This window comes from Podarcis cretensis (genome assembly GCF_951804945.1).
Source record: "Podarcis cretensis genome assembly, chromosome: 6".
In the NCBI taxonomy this organism is placed as follows: Eukaryota; Metazoa; Chordata; class Lepidosauria; order Squamata; family Lacertidae; genus Podarcis; species Podarcis cretensis.
Genome location: NC_137175.1, coordinates 98,825,529 through 98,844,192, shown reverse-complemented (window position 1 = coordinate 98,844,192; position 18,664 = coordinate 98,825,529). Strand labels below are relative to the sequence as shown.

Here is an 18,664-nt window from a genome sequence, read left to right as displayed (position 1 = left end):
AAATGGGTCCGACCTCCAGATGTGGCAATAACCATACTCATCCTTTTAAATCAATCAATCAATCCCCCCCTTTTTGGTTTGCTTTGTATTTTTAGTCAATTCCCCCCTTTTCTTCCTTTTTCTAGGGGGGGTCCCCCTCTTTTAACTTTTTCTCCCCTCCTATTTCTACTCTACTTTCACTGCCATCTCTTAATTATCACCAGCTTTTTAATTTTTTACTTTCATTTTCTATTACCATTATTAAATCTTTCAATACACCTTTTATTTTTTATCTTATTCATTTCTTTTGCTATCACGTGTAGTCGAGTAAGATTGTCTTCCATGAATACGATCTTAACAGTGTGTCTGTAGGTGACTGTGGAGGCCAATTCTGGATCCGCACATCCTTGCACAGCGGAGACATAGATTTTCAGGTCAGCAACTCAACTACCCAAGTTTGCTATTAATAGTACATAGGCGTTAGTTGGGTGGGAAATATATCTATATAATATAACACCCACATACACAGAGATATTGGGGCCAGTGCTGCAAGATGGAATTTGAACTGAATGCACACAAATAAACCAAACATCACTGAACTACACTTAAAAGGTTTTTAATTTATTTTTTTTATCTTCTAAAGAACAGATACAGAAGTAGTCCCTGATTTTGACATCCTGGCTGTAGGATGCCTTCAAGCCAAAGCAGATGCATCACCTCAGGTACAAAACACACACAGATCAAAACTATATCCCTCCCCCAAAACAGTTCATACAAACAGAAGAAGTTACTAACTGGGTCAGACATTGAAAACAAATAAACACAATCCTGGAAGAAGGAAATAACTTAGTACAAAAAGACAATGTGCACAATGACGCCTTTAACTTGTTTGTGGGGTGTTAACAAGCACACCTGGGCTTGTAGAAAAAACTGGTCTAAGCTTGGGGGGGGCAATCAAAATGAGATCAACTCAGAAATGGTCTCTGCTTAGCTTCTTCTGAAAGGGAGGTTTTCAGTTTTAATAAAGTGTTCTGCAAGAGTTGCGTCCGAAGCCAAGGGCAGCTGGCCAGTTGCAGAGAGGCAGTGCAGAGGCTGGCAGGAGGACAGCTGAAAGCCGTGACTTTCACATGGGTTAGACAAGAGATTAATAAAGGCCCTCAAGAAGGGGGAGGCTTTTAAAATAAAGCATAGCATCCCTAACAAAGGAGGAGTGCCCTAGCAAACCAAACAGGGCACTGCTCTAGTTCATACTGTAGCTCCTTGAACTTGCATTACTCCCCCACCCGCAATGGGCCAAGACTAGCACTAGGAGGAGGATGTGAGCCTGGTGCACTGGGCATCCCCAAGGAACCCTGTGTTATGTATAGCTAGGACATATCTACCCAGCTTAGGCCAGCATGTTGGGTGAATGAAAAATCAAAACTTGACAAAACCAAGCTTGGTTGGGGGGGGGGGCTGCCTGATTTGGCTGGTAATTGCTTGGCAGGGCCAAAAACCCAGCAGGATTCTAAATGCACCCTTAAACCATACCCTTTATTACAGAAAACGTTTGGCTATACCAAAACTGCTTGCTTCAAACTGTGTTATTGGACCATATGAGTCTGAAAAGCAGAGGAAAGCAGCCCAAAATGGTTCACCCTTCAACTATGCAACAGATCCAACACTGTAGCCTTCCTACTGGATTGTGCCCCTCTTTTTAAAGCCATCTTGCACTTTCCCCCAAAAAACACCTTTCCAAAAATGTTTCTGTGTATATTTCCATCAATATTAAATTGTGCAAAATACGGCTTTCTACAGGGAACTGCTTTCAGGATGCTGAGATTTCTTTGTGCCATGATGGGGGCTCAGCATCCAAGTGAACAACGCCTTCCTTAATAAAATAATGTTTCTGAACCATTACTCAGCTTCCACTAGGAGCCTGCAAAGTTTCCTCTGCTAGAAAAATGCAGCAGAATCCCTCCATGCTCAAAGGCTCTTTAGCACATACACCGTGAGATGCAGTGGGGGGGGGGGTAAAGACAATGTATGGTGGAGTTCCAGTCACATAAGCACATTTTGTAAGAGGCAAATTCACCTGTTGCATGGTAAAATTCTGGCAAAGCAAGGCATTTTCTTAGCATAATGGACAAATAAGAGCTGGCGCATATATTGTTGTTGTTGTTTATATAGTGCTGTCAATGCGCATAGCACCTTACCAGATAAGCATGAATGTTGGGTCCTTGGCCTGAAGAGCTTATAAATGAAACACGGGAGACAACAAAGGCAGGAGAAGAAGATGGAGACAAGCTAAATTGGGACTTGTCAGAGGTGGCCTCTCTCCTTTGGAGCATCTTTCCTGCTGATTTCTAGGCCCCAGTAATAAACTCTTAGCTGATGCACCAGCTAGCTCCTGGGTTTTTGGTTTGTTATTTTAAGAATGTTTAGGGTTGATGCTTTTCAATTTTCATTGCCATTTTGTTATATTGTTTGTGCTTTTCCTTATGTTTTATGTATGTCACTTTTGATACCTCGGCAGAAAGTTAACCAGTAAGTTATTTCAGTTAAAAATCAATTCACTTTAGTTACACACTCTGAGCTTTAACTATAACTACCAGCTTATTTGCACAAAATAATTGAGCACAGGAGTGGTGTACTCCAGTGAGCAGGGTAAGTTCAGATAAGCTTCATGACTGCACCTAACTTGACAATGCCACTTTCAAACCAGCTCAAACGCTGCGGGACAATTTAACCCCTCCTGCTGCCAGTCATAAAAGGGTGTACAGAAGTTACAGCAACTGCATCTATAAGCCAGGATTTCTCTATCCTTGTCTCATCCCATTCATAGGAGCTTCTACTGCTACTTCCCAGGTATGTGTACCTGACATTACTTGTGCAAGTGTTATTTGCACAAATGTAGTGGTATGTACAATGTCTGAACTGACTCCCTTTTTCTATTTTAGAAACAGGCAACAAAGGAAGCAAGAGGTTGCTGGTTCTGTAACACCTGCCCTGGTCATGCCATAGCGACATGTTCTTCCCTGCTGAGAGTGCCTCTGGCATGAGCTTAGTTTTCTCTTGGGAGAAGGCAGCCATTCTTGCTGTAAGTCCTATTTGCTTCAACATGCATTTAACAGATGCTTAACACATCATCCCTGACTTACCCTTATCATATAAGTTACCCTGAGCATATCTATATGGAAAGACAGCAAATATATATATTTAAAATAAATAAATATAAACCTTAGCCTCCTGGCTCTAGCTTCTTTTCCCTTTGCATGATCCATCCATTTTCTACAAGAGCAGCACATTCTCCTTTCCTATTTCTGACAATTTCAAAGCACATCCCAATATGGGTGCTCTATATGCCCAATATGGGTACTCAATATGCCCACGTGCTCCAAAGGAGTGGGTGGGGGAATGCAGGGAACCTGCTCTCACTGACTGTGGACATTTAACTGGCTCTGGCTTTGGTAGCCTTTGCATCTTCTTTAAAAGGCACACCCATTCCCAGCTGCCTAGAAGCTATCCCCTTTTTCCTGACAGAGTAGGGATTTGCACAGCTACAACTGTTCCCCAACACAGCTTTGCTTTGGCTTCCTTCTGCAAAGCCCAAGGTCATTACACACTGTTCTATGGCCTTATCAAGGCGATCTGTTCAAAGATTGTTCATATTACGTATTAGTGTTTGCAGGACAGCTCTGCCATGTCCCATGTCCCCAGGCAATGGATTTAGAAGAAGGGAAAGTGCTTTCTTAGGCTAAAAATAAAAATCTAAAATCAGATACAGTGGTGCCCCGCAAGACGAATGCCTCGCAAGACTGAAAACTCGCTAGACGAAAGAGTTTTCCGTTTTGGAGGTGCTTCGCAAAACCAATTTCCTATGGGCTTGCTTCGCAAGACGAAAATATCTTGCGAGTTCCTGCAGGTTTTTCCCCCCTTTCCCCCCCTTTTTCTAAGCCGCTTATCCGCTAAGCTGCTAAAAGCCGCTAAACCGCTAATAGCGCTAATCCGCTAAGCCGTCAATGGGCTTGCTTCGCAAGACGAAAAAACCGCTAGACGAAGAGACTCGCGGAACGGATTCTTTTCATCTTGCGAGGCACCACTGTATATGAGAGAACATGCGAAGGAGACACTCACAGGAGAGTTGAAACACCACAGCCTTACAGCAAATTCTGGAGAAGAAGCCTCATATCCATTAAGGCCAAAAGTGCATTTAGCTACAGTTGCTAAGCAAAGTTTAGCAAACTGAAGATTGGCCACTGAGTGTGTGTGTTTCTCTGTGAGTCTGTGTGTAACTGACAAGGGGCTCTTCCAAAGTCAGTTTCAGTTCCCTCTGTGCAGGCTGGTACTACGAGTCAAAACTTGAGGTCACAAGCGCCAGCCAGCAGATGCTCATAAAGGCATGTCCAACCACATTCCAGACAGCACTACAACTTTGTAACCCCACTAGCTAGGGAAATAATTGCTATACTATAACTATACATTATTAACTTGAGGGATGGATAACCGGTAGCATCACCAAAAGATCTATGTTTATGATACAACAGTTATCTTGAGGTTGAATTAAACATCTGAAGCACTAGAAGCAAGCTGTCTTGGGAGACCTTCATCTGCAATCCACATCACCACAGCTGGGAGCTCCTTGTTTTCTCTCCCCCTCTACTTTTGCCATCGATCAAATCAAAACAACCAAAAGCCCACTTCACCTATTTTTATACAACCAAGTAATGTTTTAAAAGCATCCTGCATGTTACTGGAACAGTAGCAATGGTACAAAGCAGTGGGGACGGATTGGGTTAGTAGTCTTAGAGGCTTATTTGATAGCCTCATGTTGACTGTGATAGACTCTTGACTGAGGCAGGACACTGCCCATAAAGCTGCCATGGCAAACCCATTAAGAAGCAACCAGGCCAATTGGTCATTCCAGGGTATTAAGCCTGACTTTCGGAGCCTACTGTGATGATTCTGTGATGGCTCTCACAGCAGGAGCTGCCTCTGGGACAGTTGGAGGAGAGCTGTAGAAGGATGTTGTATGGTTCCTCTGATGGTCTCGAAGGTAATGAGGGATGGAGGAGCTTTTGATGTGCAAGATCCTGGTGTCCATCACTTCACAGTCTATCTGCATCATAACTTCGTAGTCTTGGCCATTGATTATTTTCTCTACAAAAGTGAAAGGAAAGAGTCATAAGGGGGAAAACATTTCCGTAACTGTATGTATGTTATAACATAATCTAACATAACAATATACATGCAGCTGCTGTACAGAAAAGTTGCTCCTACGTTTCTTACAAACTAATTCATATGAAATGAACAACACTTTGTATGAACTAAAAAGAAAGCAGCATTCTATTCCATTTGTTACTGGGTACATTACTTGGATGGCTTTGTGCCATGAAGTGGTCTATAAATGTGTATTACAACAACAACAACAACAACAACAACAACAACAACAACAACAACCAAATTGTTGTGGAGTGCTTTCCCACAAACTCAAAGCAGGTAACAGTCTATATAAAAACAGGAATAACCCCACCACACTTAGAACAAACAAGAACAACTAAAAATAAAACAAACTTCAAAAGGGAGTGATACAGAGTAAATTATCCAAATGACCAGTGGGGAAAATATTTTACACCTGTTACACTCCAGTAAATATGTCAATTTCCAAAGACACTCAGGTTTCAAAATTTAGGACAGACCACAATAAAGTCCATGTTCCTGGCATCATGGGCAGTATCAGCTGGCCTGATTTCAATTGGCATGTGGACACATACAAAGAGAGGCAGTCCCGAAAGTGTGTTCCAGAGCATGTTGATTAAAGATACTACGAAACCCAGGATCCTCCTAGACCAGGGCTGTTTATCAGCCTTCCAGAAGTTGCAGAATTACAAAACCCAGTACCCTCAGCAATTAGACACATGGCTGAGTCTGATGGGAGTTGGAGTTCATCAGTATCTGGAGAGCCACAGGATCCCCACCCCTGTCCTAGATGTACTCAGAACTAAACATCCACCAATGAAACTCAGTCCTGGTTGGATAGCATTTGGAAAGTGATCAGTAGGTTTCTATTTATCAAGAAGGAAGAGTGAAGAATCTCACTGGTTTCCAAGCAAAGCTGTATAAAAGTATTGTATGGTTTTTAACCTGATCCCTCTGCTGTGCTTAGCTGAAGTGTGAGAAGTTTTATTTGCTTTTCTTCTTTTTTGGGAACATGCCAGCTGTTCTTTTGCACAAGCCCCATGAAATGAGGACAGCCACGCAAGTGCCGTGCAGAGGACTGTATATTGCACCCCAGCCTTTCCTTTAGGGCATGGCCACAATGGTTGAGGGTTTGCGCAGAAGGGGCAACAAACCGTCTTCAAGAGAATTTTGGGATTTTGCTTTGCCACTTATCTTTGGGAACCATATAATGTGGTGTGGTGAGAACTGGCCCTGAGGTAGAACTTTGCAAAATCACCCTTCACGTGGTCTCTGCCTTTCCATTTGCTTTTTCATTTAATGTACCTGCATCTCAGAGCTGTTCCTGCCACAATGGATGGTATTTTGTTGTGCCAATATCCAAGCATAAAAAAGGCAAATTTCACCAGATGTGAAAGAGATATGCCACTTCCTCAAACAAGGGCTCAATCCTTGGTATTTCAAAAGGCGAAAGCAATATATGTATAGATCGATCTCTCTCTCTCTCTCTCTCTCTCTCTCTCTCTCACACACACACACACACACACACGTGTTGTGTGCATGCATTTTTTATTTGCCAAAGTATGTCAGAGATTAGTATTTTTAAATTTTAGATTTTCCTAGTTCCCCAGAAAATATCAAGAAACTCTGACATAAACCAATAATCAGTGCCCAAATAAAAATTAGTTCCCCCCCAAGGAAATTGTCAATATATAACTCAGAAAATACACGTTTCAAGGGTAGATGGTCCAATGTCCAGTCCCTGACATCTCTACATAAAGCTACCTCAGGTAACAGCTGAAAAAGACTTCTCTCATCCTGAACATCTGGACCCAACAGATCAATGGCCTGACAAGGGCAGTTTCCTATGTTCAGCCCTGGCAGGCTGTCCACACACCTTTGAAGCTTGTGGGATTGGGGTGGGGATTAACTTACTCTGGGTGTATTTACACATAATGGTAATTCAAGATGGAGAGAAAACAAACCAGAGTGCTGCTTCAGATGATAACAATTTAGATGATAATAGGCTTGTTTCTCCACTCCGCTAAGTGAGAAGAGAAACAGGACTGTGAAACAAACCACACAGTTGGGGCTTAGTATTCTGTGTGAATGCAGCCATTCTAAATTTATTCATTCTGAAACTTGTACTCTAGCTTGCTCCCTCAATATTGGATGCTTTTTAGAAATTTTACACTGAGACCGATACGGAATTAAGAGGCAGACAAGGAATCAGCTTTTGTAGCGCTTGCCTGGGTTCTCTTACTCATTGCAAAAATGTTTTGACCATATTATGAGCCATCTCCAGTCTCTTTCTGACCTCCCTACCATCCACAATAGCTTTCAGCTTCTTTTCTTTTTGCATTCATGCAAAATTGCCCTGAAGCTTGCCCCACCCCAGCACCTCTTGGTGGGTGGCCAGCTTCTCATCACTCGTCAAGGGCGCAGAGCCGAGAGCAGCTTGCTCCAGGGGTTTCTGCACAGCCAGTCCCTGTGTGGCTCTTTGGAGGCTGCTTCCTGCTCTCTGCCCCGCAAAGTCCAGGTGGCTGGACCGGCTAAATGCCTGTTGTGGAACAGTTGCCTGGGAGCTCTTGTGGGCTAAATGGTGCTCTTCATCAGGGCTGTTCAAACACAAGGACAACCTTTTTCATTTCACTGTTTTAAACCAGTGCTGTACTCGAACAGGCAATGGCTCTCTACAGTCTTCCCCTGACCTGCTACGTGGATGGGGCACTCTTTGAAAGTGGGAGCAGAACTATTTCCCCTTACCCAATTTCTACCCCCCCCCCCATAATCATACCCCTAATTTAATAGTGCTAAAACAACTTGCATGGGTCACAGCCATGAATGCTTTTTGACATGTGTGAAGCATATGATTCCTCCTGCATAGGGTCTCTGAGAAACTGAACCTTGGGCAGTGGCGGGGGTTTTTAAAAAGAGCCCACAATCTAGGATATTACTCTATGCAATTATCTCTGGAATAAACAGACACAGTACTAGAGCCCTGTTTTACCCTATAGGTGCAATCAGGGAAAATCTATTGCTGTTTACAAAACCTAAAGACTGGAGAGCTGCGAAATATCCAGAACAACTGACTGGCCCAAACCAGAAACTAAGGAGCTTTTCATTAGTAGTTAAGTGTAGCCTCAAGCTAATAATTCATCCATCGCTCCTGAATAGTCTGAAGACAGATGACACAAGTCTTCTGCTGAGGCTTAACAGGTCTAGTGCCATAAACTGCCTGGGTAAGAGACCACTTGAGAACCATAAGCAAGCCACTCTGAGTTCTCTGAAGGACAGCAGGGTAGTGGCAGAATGAATATGTGAACATACAAGAATAGACACTTCATACATTCAGCAGAGAATCATAAAATAAATATAGGAACAAGTCTGTAATTTCATTAATTCTGTTTCTGGTCTCTCTGTTAAAAGAAGTATTTTATTTATTTAAAAGCATTTAATATATCCAAGTTCTCTAAGGAGATATGCATATGATGTTATCCATGACACTTATACAGCATAGTGAACAACCCAATGCGCTACCATTAGGATTAAATGTCAGGGCCAGAGGCTATCAGTGCAGTGCAACCTTCTTCCCCTTTAGCTCTCCTACGCTGGAACTGGACCAGTTTCATGCTTAGTGTTAGTAGAGAAAAGTTCTCAATACTGAAGCTGGCTGTTGAATGCAAAGGGGTTCAATGCTTCCTACCTACTCTAAAGTAGTGATATCCAATATGCCTGCCAGTGTCCTTATGGACATTTTGCCAGGGAAAAAAAAACAAAGCCAGCTTTTATTCTAAGTGGCAGCCAACTACTGACTTACTTTTTGCCAGTGTCTGTACAATATGTTTTCTAAGCCTAAAGAACAGAAGGCCGTCTAATGGAAACATGAATCACAAGATATGGGATATACATTAAACCCAGTATACTGCTTCCCTGGATAAAGTTGGGCTCTGTTGGACAGTTCAGAATTATAGACTGCGCCACCATTCCATAGCCAAAGTCACCTGCACAAACCATCAGAGCCCACGTATACATCTGAGGCAGTAACAAAAAGCAGAGCAGTCTCAGGCGCCAAAGGCCCGTAAGAAGAGCCCTTGTCATCAATAGGAACGAAGCCAGCAGGAGTACAACCCCTTCAGGCTCTGAAGGGAGCATATGGCAAGGCAATATTTCTCCATGGAAGAAATAGGATGCTGCCTGCTCATTTTTGGGTTTTTTTAGTAATTCTTTTCATTAAACCAGTATTAAATATGCAAGCTATTCACCAAATGGCTCCTTAAATTTAGGTTATGGGCACCATTGAATGTCTAACTGTGCACAGTGGTACGTTGGGTTACAGACACTTCAGGTTACAGACGCTTCAGGTTACAGACTCCGCTAACCCAGAAATAGTACCTTGGGTTAAGAACTTTGCTTCAGGATGAGAACAGAAATTGTGCAGTAACAGCGCAGCGGCAGGAGGCCCCCATTAGCTAAAGTGGTGCTTCAGGTTAAGAACAGTTTCAAGTTAAGAACAGACCTTCAGAACGAATTAAGTTCTTAACCCGAGGTACCACTGTATACTGTAAACATTTAGCGTTTTACAATTAAGTTGCAATTTTAACAATTACAGTATTATTACAATTATTGTTATTATTACAGTAAAAAAAATTGGAAACACGTGAACTAATACACAATTCACATCAGTAATGCATTTTAATAGTAACTGTTAATTGGACACCACAAACATAAATGGGGCTCAGGCTTAGCAATAGTGGCCAACCATAAGTATTAAGTACAGTGGTACCTTGGTTCTCAAATTTAATCCGTTCAACTTCCAGAATGGTTTGAAAACCAAGGCACAGCTTCCGATTGGCTGCAGGAGCTTCCTGCACTCAATTGGAACCTACAGAAGCCGCTTTGGATGTTCGGCTTCCAAAAAACGTTACCAAACTGGAACACTCATTTCCAGGTTTGCGACATTTGGGAGCTGATTTGCTTGACAACTAAGGTGTTTGACAACCAAGGTACCACTGTACTTGGATGTGTGTGTGTTCTCCCTCTCTCCCTCTGCCCAATATGTTATGCTGCAACTTCAGCAAGTATTGCAGTCACAGTTAAATACAGTCGTACCTCGGAAGTAGAACAGCTTAATTACCGAATGTTTTGGCTCCTGAACATTGCAAACCCAGAAGTGACTGTTCTGGTTTGTGAACTACTTTTGGAAGCCGAACGTCCGACAGGGTTTCTGCGGCTTCAAATTGAGTGCAAGAAGCTCCTGCAGTCAACTGGAAGCCATGTTTTGGTTTTCAAATGTTTTGGAAGTCGAACGGACTTCTGGAACAGATTCTGTTTGACTTCCAAGGTTTGACTGTACATCTATTATAGTATACCAAAATTCTTGGCAGAATGGGTCTAACAGTGCATTCCTATCCATTTCCACACAGATATAGATCCTACTGAATGCAAAAGGGACTTACTCCTAGGCAAATGGGATTGGGATTGCAACCTAATACAGTGGTTTTCAAGCAGTGTGCCGTGGCACCCTGGGGTGCCTTGAATGATGGTGAGGGATGCTGCACGCAACACTGGTCTCTGTCCCTCTTCCTTCCCCTCTCTCCTCTGATGCCCTCTTGCTTCTCTGCCTCCCAAAGGCTTGTGTGACTGTTGCAGCAACCCTGGCTAGCAGCTCCGCAGGCGAATGGCGTCTCTGGGGCTGGCCAGGGGGTGCTGGTTGCCAGGAGCTGAGGTGGCCTCGGAATACACAAGAAAGCAGGCAAGGGAGCCCAGCCAGCCGGGCCACCAGCCTTGCTGTTAGGAGTGGACAGACAAGACCCAGGGGCAGCGTGGGGAGGCACCTCTCTTAGAGGCAGGGGCAGCTCAGGGATCCGAGGCGGCAGCGGCAGCAGCAGCAGCTGCCCAGGGGACTCCCAAGAAGGGAGAGGCTGCCAGCTCTGAAGGCAAGGGGTGGCATAACTGTGCTCCTGAGTCCCACAAGGGTGGGTCAAGGGAATCGTGGACTCAAAAAGGTTGAAAACCTCCGACCTAATTCATTATTTTTGTGCATTACCTCTCCAGCAGCATGCTTATGAACACTCCATTCGCAATATTTTTTTAATTTTTTTTTTTGCAGGACTGCCCGTACAGCTGAACCTTCAAAATCCTGCTATATGAAAGGTTCTGGTTACCTGGGATGCTACATTTACCATGCAAACTAACTAAATGTTAATGTAGGCATCCCCAAGCTGCGGCCCTCCAGATGTTTTGGGTTACAACTCCCATGATCCCTAGCTAACAGAAGCAGTGGTCAGGGATGATGGGAATTGTAGTCCAAAACATCTGGAGGGCCGAAGGTTGAGGATGCCTGTGTTAATGCATTTTGCAGACCTTCCTTTTAATATCCATAATATGAGAATCTCTTAACATTAAAAGATTAATGTAAGCACAATCCTCCCTCTATTCCTTGACGGGTGCCATGTCTTCTCAAGAGTGTTTTATTATGTAAATACAGCTAATGGGATTCCAGTATTGAAGATTCATCACAGTAAAACAAGTACCGTATTTTGCGCCCCATAGGACGCACCGGCCCATAGGATGCACCTAGTTTTTTGGGGGGGAAATAAAGAAAAAAATTATTATTTCCCCCCAGGTGCGGGGCTGGAAGAACCAGATCGGGGAACAGCGGGAAGGCGCGCTCCGCCTCCCCGCTGTCCCCCGAGCTTATGGGGCTGGCGATGGGGAGAAGTGTGCTGAGCCCGGGACTGCAGGCAGCTCTGCGCAGCCACCGGGAGCCGGGCGGGACTTCGCACCCCGCTCCCGATGGCCGCGCAGAGCTGCGCTGAGCCTGGGACTGCAAGCAGCTCTGCGCAACCCTCGGAGCCGGTCTCCCGAGGGTTGCGCAGAGCTTCCTGAAGCCTGGAGAGCGAGAGGGGTCGGTGCGCACCGACCCCTCTCGCTCTCCAGGCTTCAGCGAAAGCCTGCATTCGCCCCATAGGACGCACACACATTTCCCCTTCATTTTTGGAGGGGAAAATGTGCGTCCTATAGGGCGAAAAATACGGTAGATATCAGTCTTACACTGCTGTGGCATCAACAAAACAAACATTTGTAGGCTACAGCCACCTCATGAGACGCATTCAGCAATCTGACAAAGTGGGCTTAAATGTGTTCAGTCTTTAGAATGTCATAGTATTCCTTTGGTTTAAAGGGTGGTATACAAACTATAATATAATATAATATAATATAATATAATATAATATAATATAATATAATATAATATAATATATAAAATAATAAAATATATAATATAATATATGCCTATCCCTCTGGAATTTGTTGATCATGCCAAGTCCATTTAGTAGAAAGAAAAAACTGTAGAACAGAAATTGGGTTTTTTAAAAACCCACTTTCACTAGACAATTAATATCTCTCAGAATGCCCATTCAGAATTTAACTTTTTCGGTTAGCTTATCAGCTGTGTATCGCATTGCCATCTTTCTTCTGGTGAGCACCTATGGCTGCAGCATATGCACATCAGAAAGAAATTCAACAGGTGATGCTTATTTATCACTGTATGAAATGGGGGGGGGGGGTCCCAGCTGGTTGACGTCTCAATTCTGCCTGTCATCAAGCTGTGAAAAGGTATAGAAACCCTGACATTAAAAAGTCGTAACTCTGGGTAGGAACTTGTTTATCAAATAAGAACAAAACCATGTTGCTATAATACATTTAACTATGTTTAATGGTTTTGTTAATGCAGTTTCAACGCCTCTTGGCACACTTGACAGGGATGTCATAAGGATTAAAAGAATATATACCTACAGCATCTGAACACTTGCTGCTTAGAGGCCAACTTTGGCAATTAAGAAGCATATAAAGTCATTAATAAAAATACTGCAGTTCATTATTACTATGATGCTGAACTAGAAAAAAATCTGAGAGAAAGTGAAACAAATGTGCAAGTACTGTGGAATAGAGATGGGAAAGTAGATCATTTGGAGAGGGGCTATGAGAAGAGGAGGGGGGCAGCAGGAGGGGGGCTCCTAGAACTAGGAGAGTTCCTCGTAAATAATGGGGGTTGGGGAAAGAGAGGAGTCCAAAACAGCCTTCCAGCACCTCATTATGTGAAGAAAGGAATGCCCACAAATGGAACCAAGTAAACTTCTTGCCAAAATAACAACAAAGCAACACCCCATTCTTCCTTGATTCCTTTCTGCCCCCCCAAGCAAAGCTCATTTTGCTTAAAGGCACATCCATACACACCCCTTCTCTTCTGAAATAAGGGGGTGGGGGAGATGACCAGAAAGAAATCGAGAAGAAAGAAACTGAGGGACACCAATCCACCCTCTCCTATCTAGGAACAAGGAACCAAAAGCAGAGTGGAAACCAGGTTTCATTAACAGGGTGAGAGGTGAGAGGCAGAGGTGGTGGTGGTGGTAGAACAGCCTTCTGAATCCCTGGTGGAGACTGGGAACGTGTTTTGGGGGTGGGTTTTGCTGTTGCAGAAGGACAACTTGCACTTTGTCTTCAGTTGCTACCTGCAAAGTTAGCAATTCAGATCTCCCCTCCTGCTCCCCACCCAAGAGAGGAGCAATGAATCTAACCACCGAAAAGAGCTTTGCAGCTTGTTTACTTGTGGAAACTGTACGACAAGGGAGTCAGATTCCCCCTTCAGGACACCAAAAGGCTGATTCATGGGGTGTAGGGTTGAAGGGAATTCCAGCAGTTCTATAGCTGATAACACCTTTTCAGCTTTTGTGGTCAGTCAGGGAGGCTGCTGTCCTCTCCCATGGTGGAGATTTCAGTCACAAACCTTGCAGCAGAAATCTCCACTTGGTTGCAAGGGGGCACTCCCGAGTCGCAAAAGGCAAATAGCGCCTAGTTAGTTTCGAATGCTGCATCAAACGTAATTTATAAATAACATCCCAACAATAGAAATGTAAGATAATAACGATGATTTCAAAAAAAAAAACAAAAAACAGACAAACAAGTGGTATGTTGATTGTGATCAGATATTGTAGAATACGAGTGAGGAAACTGTGGCCTCTAATGTTGTTGGACTCTCAACTCCCTTCAGCCCCAGCCAGTGTGGTCAAAGGTCTGTGATGATGGCACTATGGCACAGCAACACCTAGAGGGTCAAAGGGTCCTAATTCTATTGCAGAATATTCCAGTTACGCCATGCAACTGATTGGTGTCCAAAATCCACCACCCACAGCCACAGCCTCACCTACCTTCACTACCTCTGTTGGGTTTCAGCCCATTTCTTGTCCCATTCATAATGAAGCCCCCTTCCTATGCACCCTGGCAAGCCCAGCTCTGCTGCTCTAGATCTCACCCCCAGTTTTCCTTTCCTTTCCAATCACTGGGAGTTACAGATAGGTAGCCGTGTTGGTCTGTCATAGTCAAAACAAAATAAAAAAATTCCTTCCAGTAGCACCTTAAAGACCAACTAAGTTAGTTCTTGGTATGAGCTTTCGTGTGCATGCACACTTCTTCAGATACACTGAAACAGAAGTCACCAGACCCTTCTATATAGTGAGAGGGTGGGGAGGGGTATTACTCAGAAGGGTGGTGGGATTGGGTGATTGGCAGATAGCTGTGAAGAGCCTGTTGACGACTCTAAACGACTGCAATAGGTCTTACAGGAAAAAGCAAGGGGTGAGAAGGTGAAAAATGGCTTTGTCATGTATAATGAGATAAGAATCCAGTGTCTTTGTTCAGACCAGGTCTCTCCATGGTTTTAAGTTTGGTAATAAGTTGCAATTCAGCAGCTTCTCTTTCCAGTCTATTTCTGAAATTCCTTTGTAATAGAACAGCTACTTTGAGATCTTGTATAGAATGTCCTGGGAGATTGAAGTGTTCTCCTACTGGTTTCTCTGTCTTGTGGTTCCTGATGTCAGATTTATGTCCGTTTATTCTTTGGCGTAAGGTTTGGCCTGTTTGTCCAATATAGAGAGCTGAAGGACACTGTTGGCATTTGATGGCATACACAATGTTAGACGATGAGCAATTAAATAGTCCCGAGATGGTATGTGTGATGTTGTTGGTGTTGTATTTGCAGAGTCCTGAGCACAGCGGAAGGATGAGGAGTACGTGCCACATACTTTACATTACTTTATTTACACTTCAAAGCTGATAGATTACATACATGCATCTTGCTTCTGTGAGAGCAGAGAAGCAACCTCCTCTCTCCTCGGAAAACACAGAGAGAACTGAGAAAAACAGGAAACCAGTGTACATCACATCCAGTCTCCTTTCCCGTGGGAAAGCCCAACAGCACGCTGACTGTGGAATGTAAACACCTGTCTTGTGACAAGCACTTCGCTGCACAGTGAAGAGAGCAGAAACCAACAGTTGGGGCCAGTAATGGTGTTGTCCGGGTGTATGTGGCAGCAAAGTTGGCATCTGGGTTTATTGCAGGCTCTGGTGCCAGTGTCCGTGTTAAGTCTGGTTGTAGTATTATTGTGGGTTAGGAGTTGTTTAAGATTGGGTGGCTGTCTGTAGGCAATGAAAGGTCTTCCTCCCAGAGCTTGAGAAAGAGAACTGTCATTGTCCAGGAGAGGTTGTAGATCTCTGATGATGCGTTGTACTGTTTTAACTTGGGAGCTGTATGTGATGACTAGAGGTGTTCTGTTATTTTCTTTTTTGGGTCTGTCTTGCAGCAAGTTCTCTCTGGGTATCAGTCTGGCTCTGTTGATCTGTTGTCTAACTTCATCTGCTGGGTATTTTAGTTCTAAAAAGGTTTGCTGTAGATCTCTTAGGTGAGAGTCTCTGTCTGTAGAATTGGAGCAGATGTGGCTGTAACGTAGTGCCTGGCTATATACAATGGACTGTTTGGTATGTTTGGGATGGTAGCTAGAGGCATGTAGATATGTTTGTCGGTCAGTTGGTTTACGGTATAAGGTGGTGTCTATGCGCCCATCCTGTATTTTTATAGTAGTGTCCAAAAAATGTATTTCTTGCATAGATTGATTCATTGTTAGGTTGATTGTGGGGTGAAAATCATTGAATTTCTGGTGGAAGGTGTCCAGGGTCTGCTGACCATGTGTCCAGATGATAAAAATATCGTCAATGTATCACAGGTACAAGAGAGTGGGTAGGAGTTTAGGAAACGTTCTAAATCCGCCATGAAGATGTTGGCATACTGTGGGGCCATGCGGGTGCCCATTGCTGTGCCGCTGATCTGAAGGAACAGGTCATCACCGAATTTGAAGTTGTTGTGGGTAAGGACAAATTGGCAGAGTTTGGTAGCAAAGTCCGCTGTGGTTTTATCTGAAATGGTGTTCCTTATAGCTTGTAAACCATCGTTGTGTGGGATGTTGGTATACAGAGATTCCACATCCATAGTAGCTAGTATAGTATTGTTGGGAAGATTATTTAAAGATTGTATTTTCAATCTTTAAATAATCTTCCCAACAATACTATACTATATATATATAGTATACTATATAACAATACTATACTATATTCAAAATACAATCTTTAAATAATCTTCCCAACAATTTAACACTGAATCTCAGTCTGAGATCACACAACAAAATTCACTATGTATTTCTTCAATGTACCTCTTCTGTTTGAACACCAGTTTCATCTGCTGCACCTTTTTTCAAGGGCAAAATGAAATATGGCAGAGCAGATGCGGCCTTCAGTTTGCCCCTCAGGACTGGGTAGGGAGGGGGGAGGCGTGCAGCAAGCAAACAAGGACTGAGGCTGGACTGTCTGCATCTGAGCAGCGCAGCTGTATCTCATCCCACAGCTCAATTCCTGCAAATGCCGTGACTCAGACTAAACTCTCTAGCTCTAGCTCTACCATCCAGTGTGGTCTGGACAACGTTTCCATCAGAAGAGTTGCTAAGTGTTACCAAATAAGACTATAAACACCCATGGGGCTGTAACAGCAAAAAATGGCTAAAAATACACTATGTTCCAAGCACATACCAGAACATTTTGACAGATCTCCCTTCAGTGCTTCATTTGTTGACCTAACACAAAAGTATCTTTTTGCCTTATGAAACCAGGGACTTCATTTCAGTGCAAGAATCTATTTTAAAACCAGTTCCAACCACCATTACAAGAGACAGCTTCTTCTGCAACACATTAAAAAAAAATCTGATTAAGAGTTGTTTGGATCCCATTGCTACTTATGTATAAACACAGAATCCTAGAATTGTAGAGTTGTAAGGGACCTTAATGTGCCACATGGCATGAAACAAAGGGCATCTCACTGATCTGTTTTCCTCACATCCTGGTCCCACCTTCGCTGTGAAAGAGCTATCCCACTACTGTCAGTAAAAGTGGAAGGAAAACAGCTGTCCAGATACATCTAAGCTGAACAAAGGGGCTCAATAAGCCTCCTGTTTTGCTGCTTGCATGGGACTAGCAGGTCACAACTCATACCTGGTGGGCTGTGATTGGCTAAGAACAGGAACGGGAAACCTGCCAGAGATGATGAACCTGTGGTCCTGCAAAGGCTGCTGAATGCCTGCTCCCATCAGCATGTCAACTGGTCAGTGATGATGGGACTTGTAGTTCAACAATATTGTGAAGGGCTGCAGGTCCCCCACCCCCAGCTTAGCAGGTTATAAATATGGCTAGTGCACCCCACAATTCCATGGTAGCAACGAAAGTGGAATTGGCCACAAAATGTGACTTTCTGAGAATCTCAACTGTCATTTGAAAAGATCCAAGTTTCCAGCTCCTGTGAGTGTGAAGATATGCTAGAAAGTGTGTAAGTAACACCTACTGAAATATCAGGTGCCAAGAAGTTGGCCAAGTTTCCAGACTGTGGGCTGAGCTTCGATGCTCCAATACTTGCCCAACTCAAGTCAAGTAAAACAATACGCTAGTAGAAAAAAATTATACATCATAAAAGAAAATTGTGCAAATTTGCTTGATATGCATAACTTACAAAAGCTACAGAATTCAGTTTTTCTTGCCACAGAATTTGTATGACAGAAGGTGATTCAATATTTTTTTTAAGCACAGAACAACTAGGGTTGGGTGTTCACAATGCAGGTGTGAAAGGGAAAGCAGCCAACAGTCCCTCGACCAGAGCAAATCTGCAATTTCCCTTGGGATGTAGCAAGACAGCTATATCATGGAGCTCTTTCATGGCAGATGCTATATCAGCCATGATCTCCCTTTCCTCACTATCCTAAAACAATATGCAAGGGAAAAGATGGAAAGAAAGATAAAGTTTATTATGGACAGAGAATGGAGAGCTCAGCCTATACAGACTGATTTCATAACCCAAAAACAGCCCTGACTCATTTCTCGGACCCTGTTTTATTCCCACGCTTTTGCAGAAGGAAATGTGATGGGAAAAAGCAGAAAGCTGAATCCCAGAGACTGCTAGTCATAAGATGTAAAACAATAAAAACTGGCAGAGGGGGAGACTTGATCAGGGATACCATCATTCATTCAGATTAAGTAAAATGCTAATCAAAGCAGAGAGAGAAAGGGCGGCGGGAGAGAAAAAGTAGCACCAATATGTGGAACTTAACTTTTTCAGATTTGTAATCATAATTATAAACATAATAATTTATTT

General features: G+C 43.3%; 2 protein-coding genes across 4 annotated transcripts in view; one reads left to right on the top strand and one right to left on the bottom strand.

Moving 5' to 3' along the window:
* HSD17B7 (hydroxysteroid 17-beta dehydrogenase 7) overlaps nucleotides 1-18,664 on the top strand; it is a 158,896-nt gene that overhangs the window by 73,748 nt on the left and 66,484 nt on the right. The gene's annotated exons all lie outside the window — the stretch shown is intronic.
* ATF6 (activating transcription factor 6) overlaps nucleotides 580-18,664 on the bottom strand; it is an 89,543-nt gene continuing 71,458 nt past the window's right edge. For both annotated transcript variants that reach the window (XM_079981392.1, XM_079981391.1), the window contains exon 16: nucleotides 580-5,118. In XM_079981392.1, coding sequence (XP_079837518.1) covers nucleotides 4,910-5,118 — 209 coding nt within the window. In that variant the 3' untranslated portion in view covers nucleotides 580-4,909. The remainder of the gene's footprint in view (nucleotides 5,119-18,664) is intronic.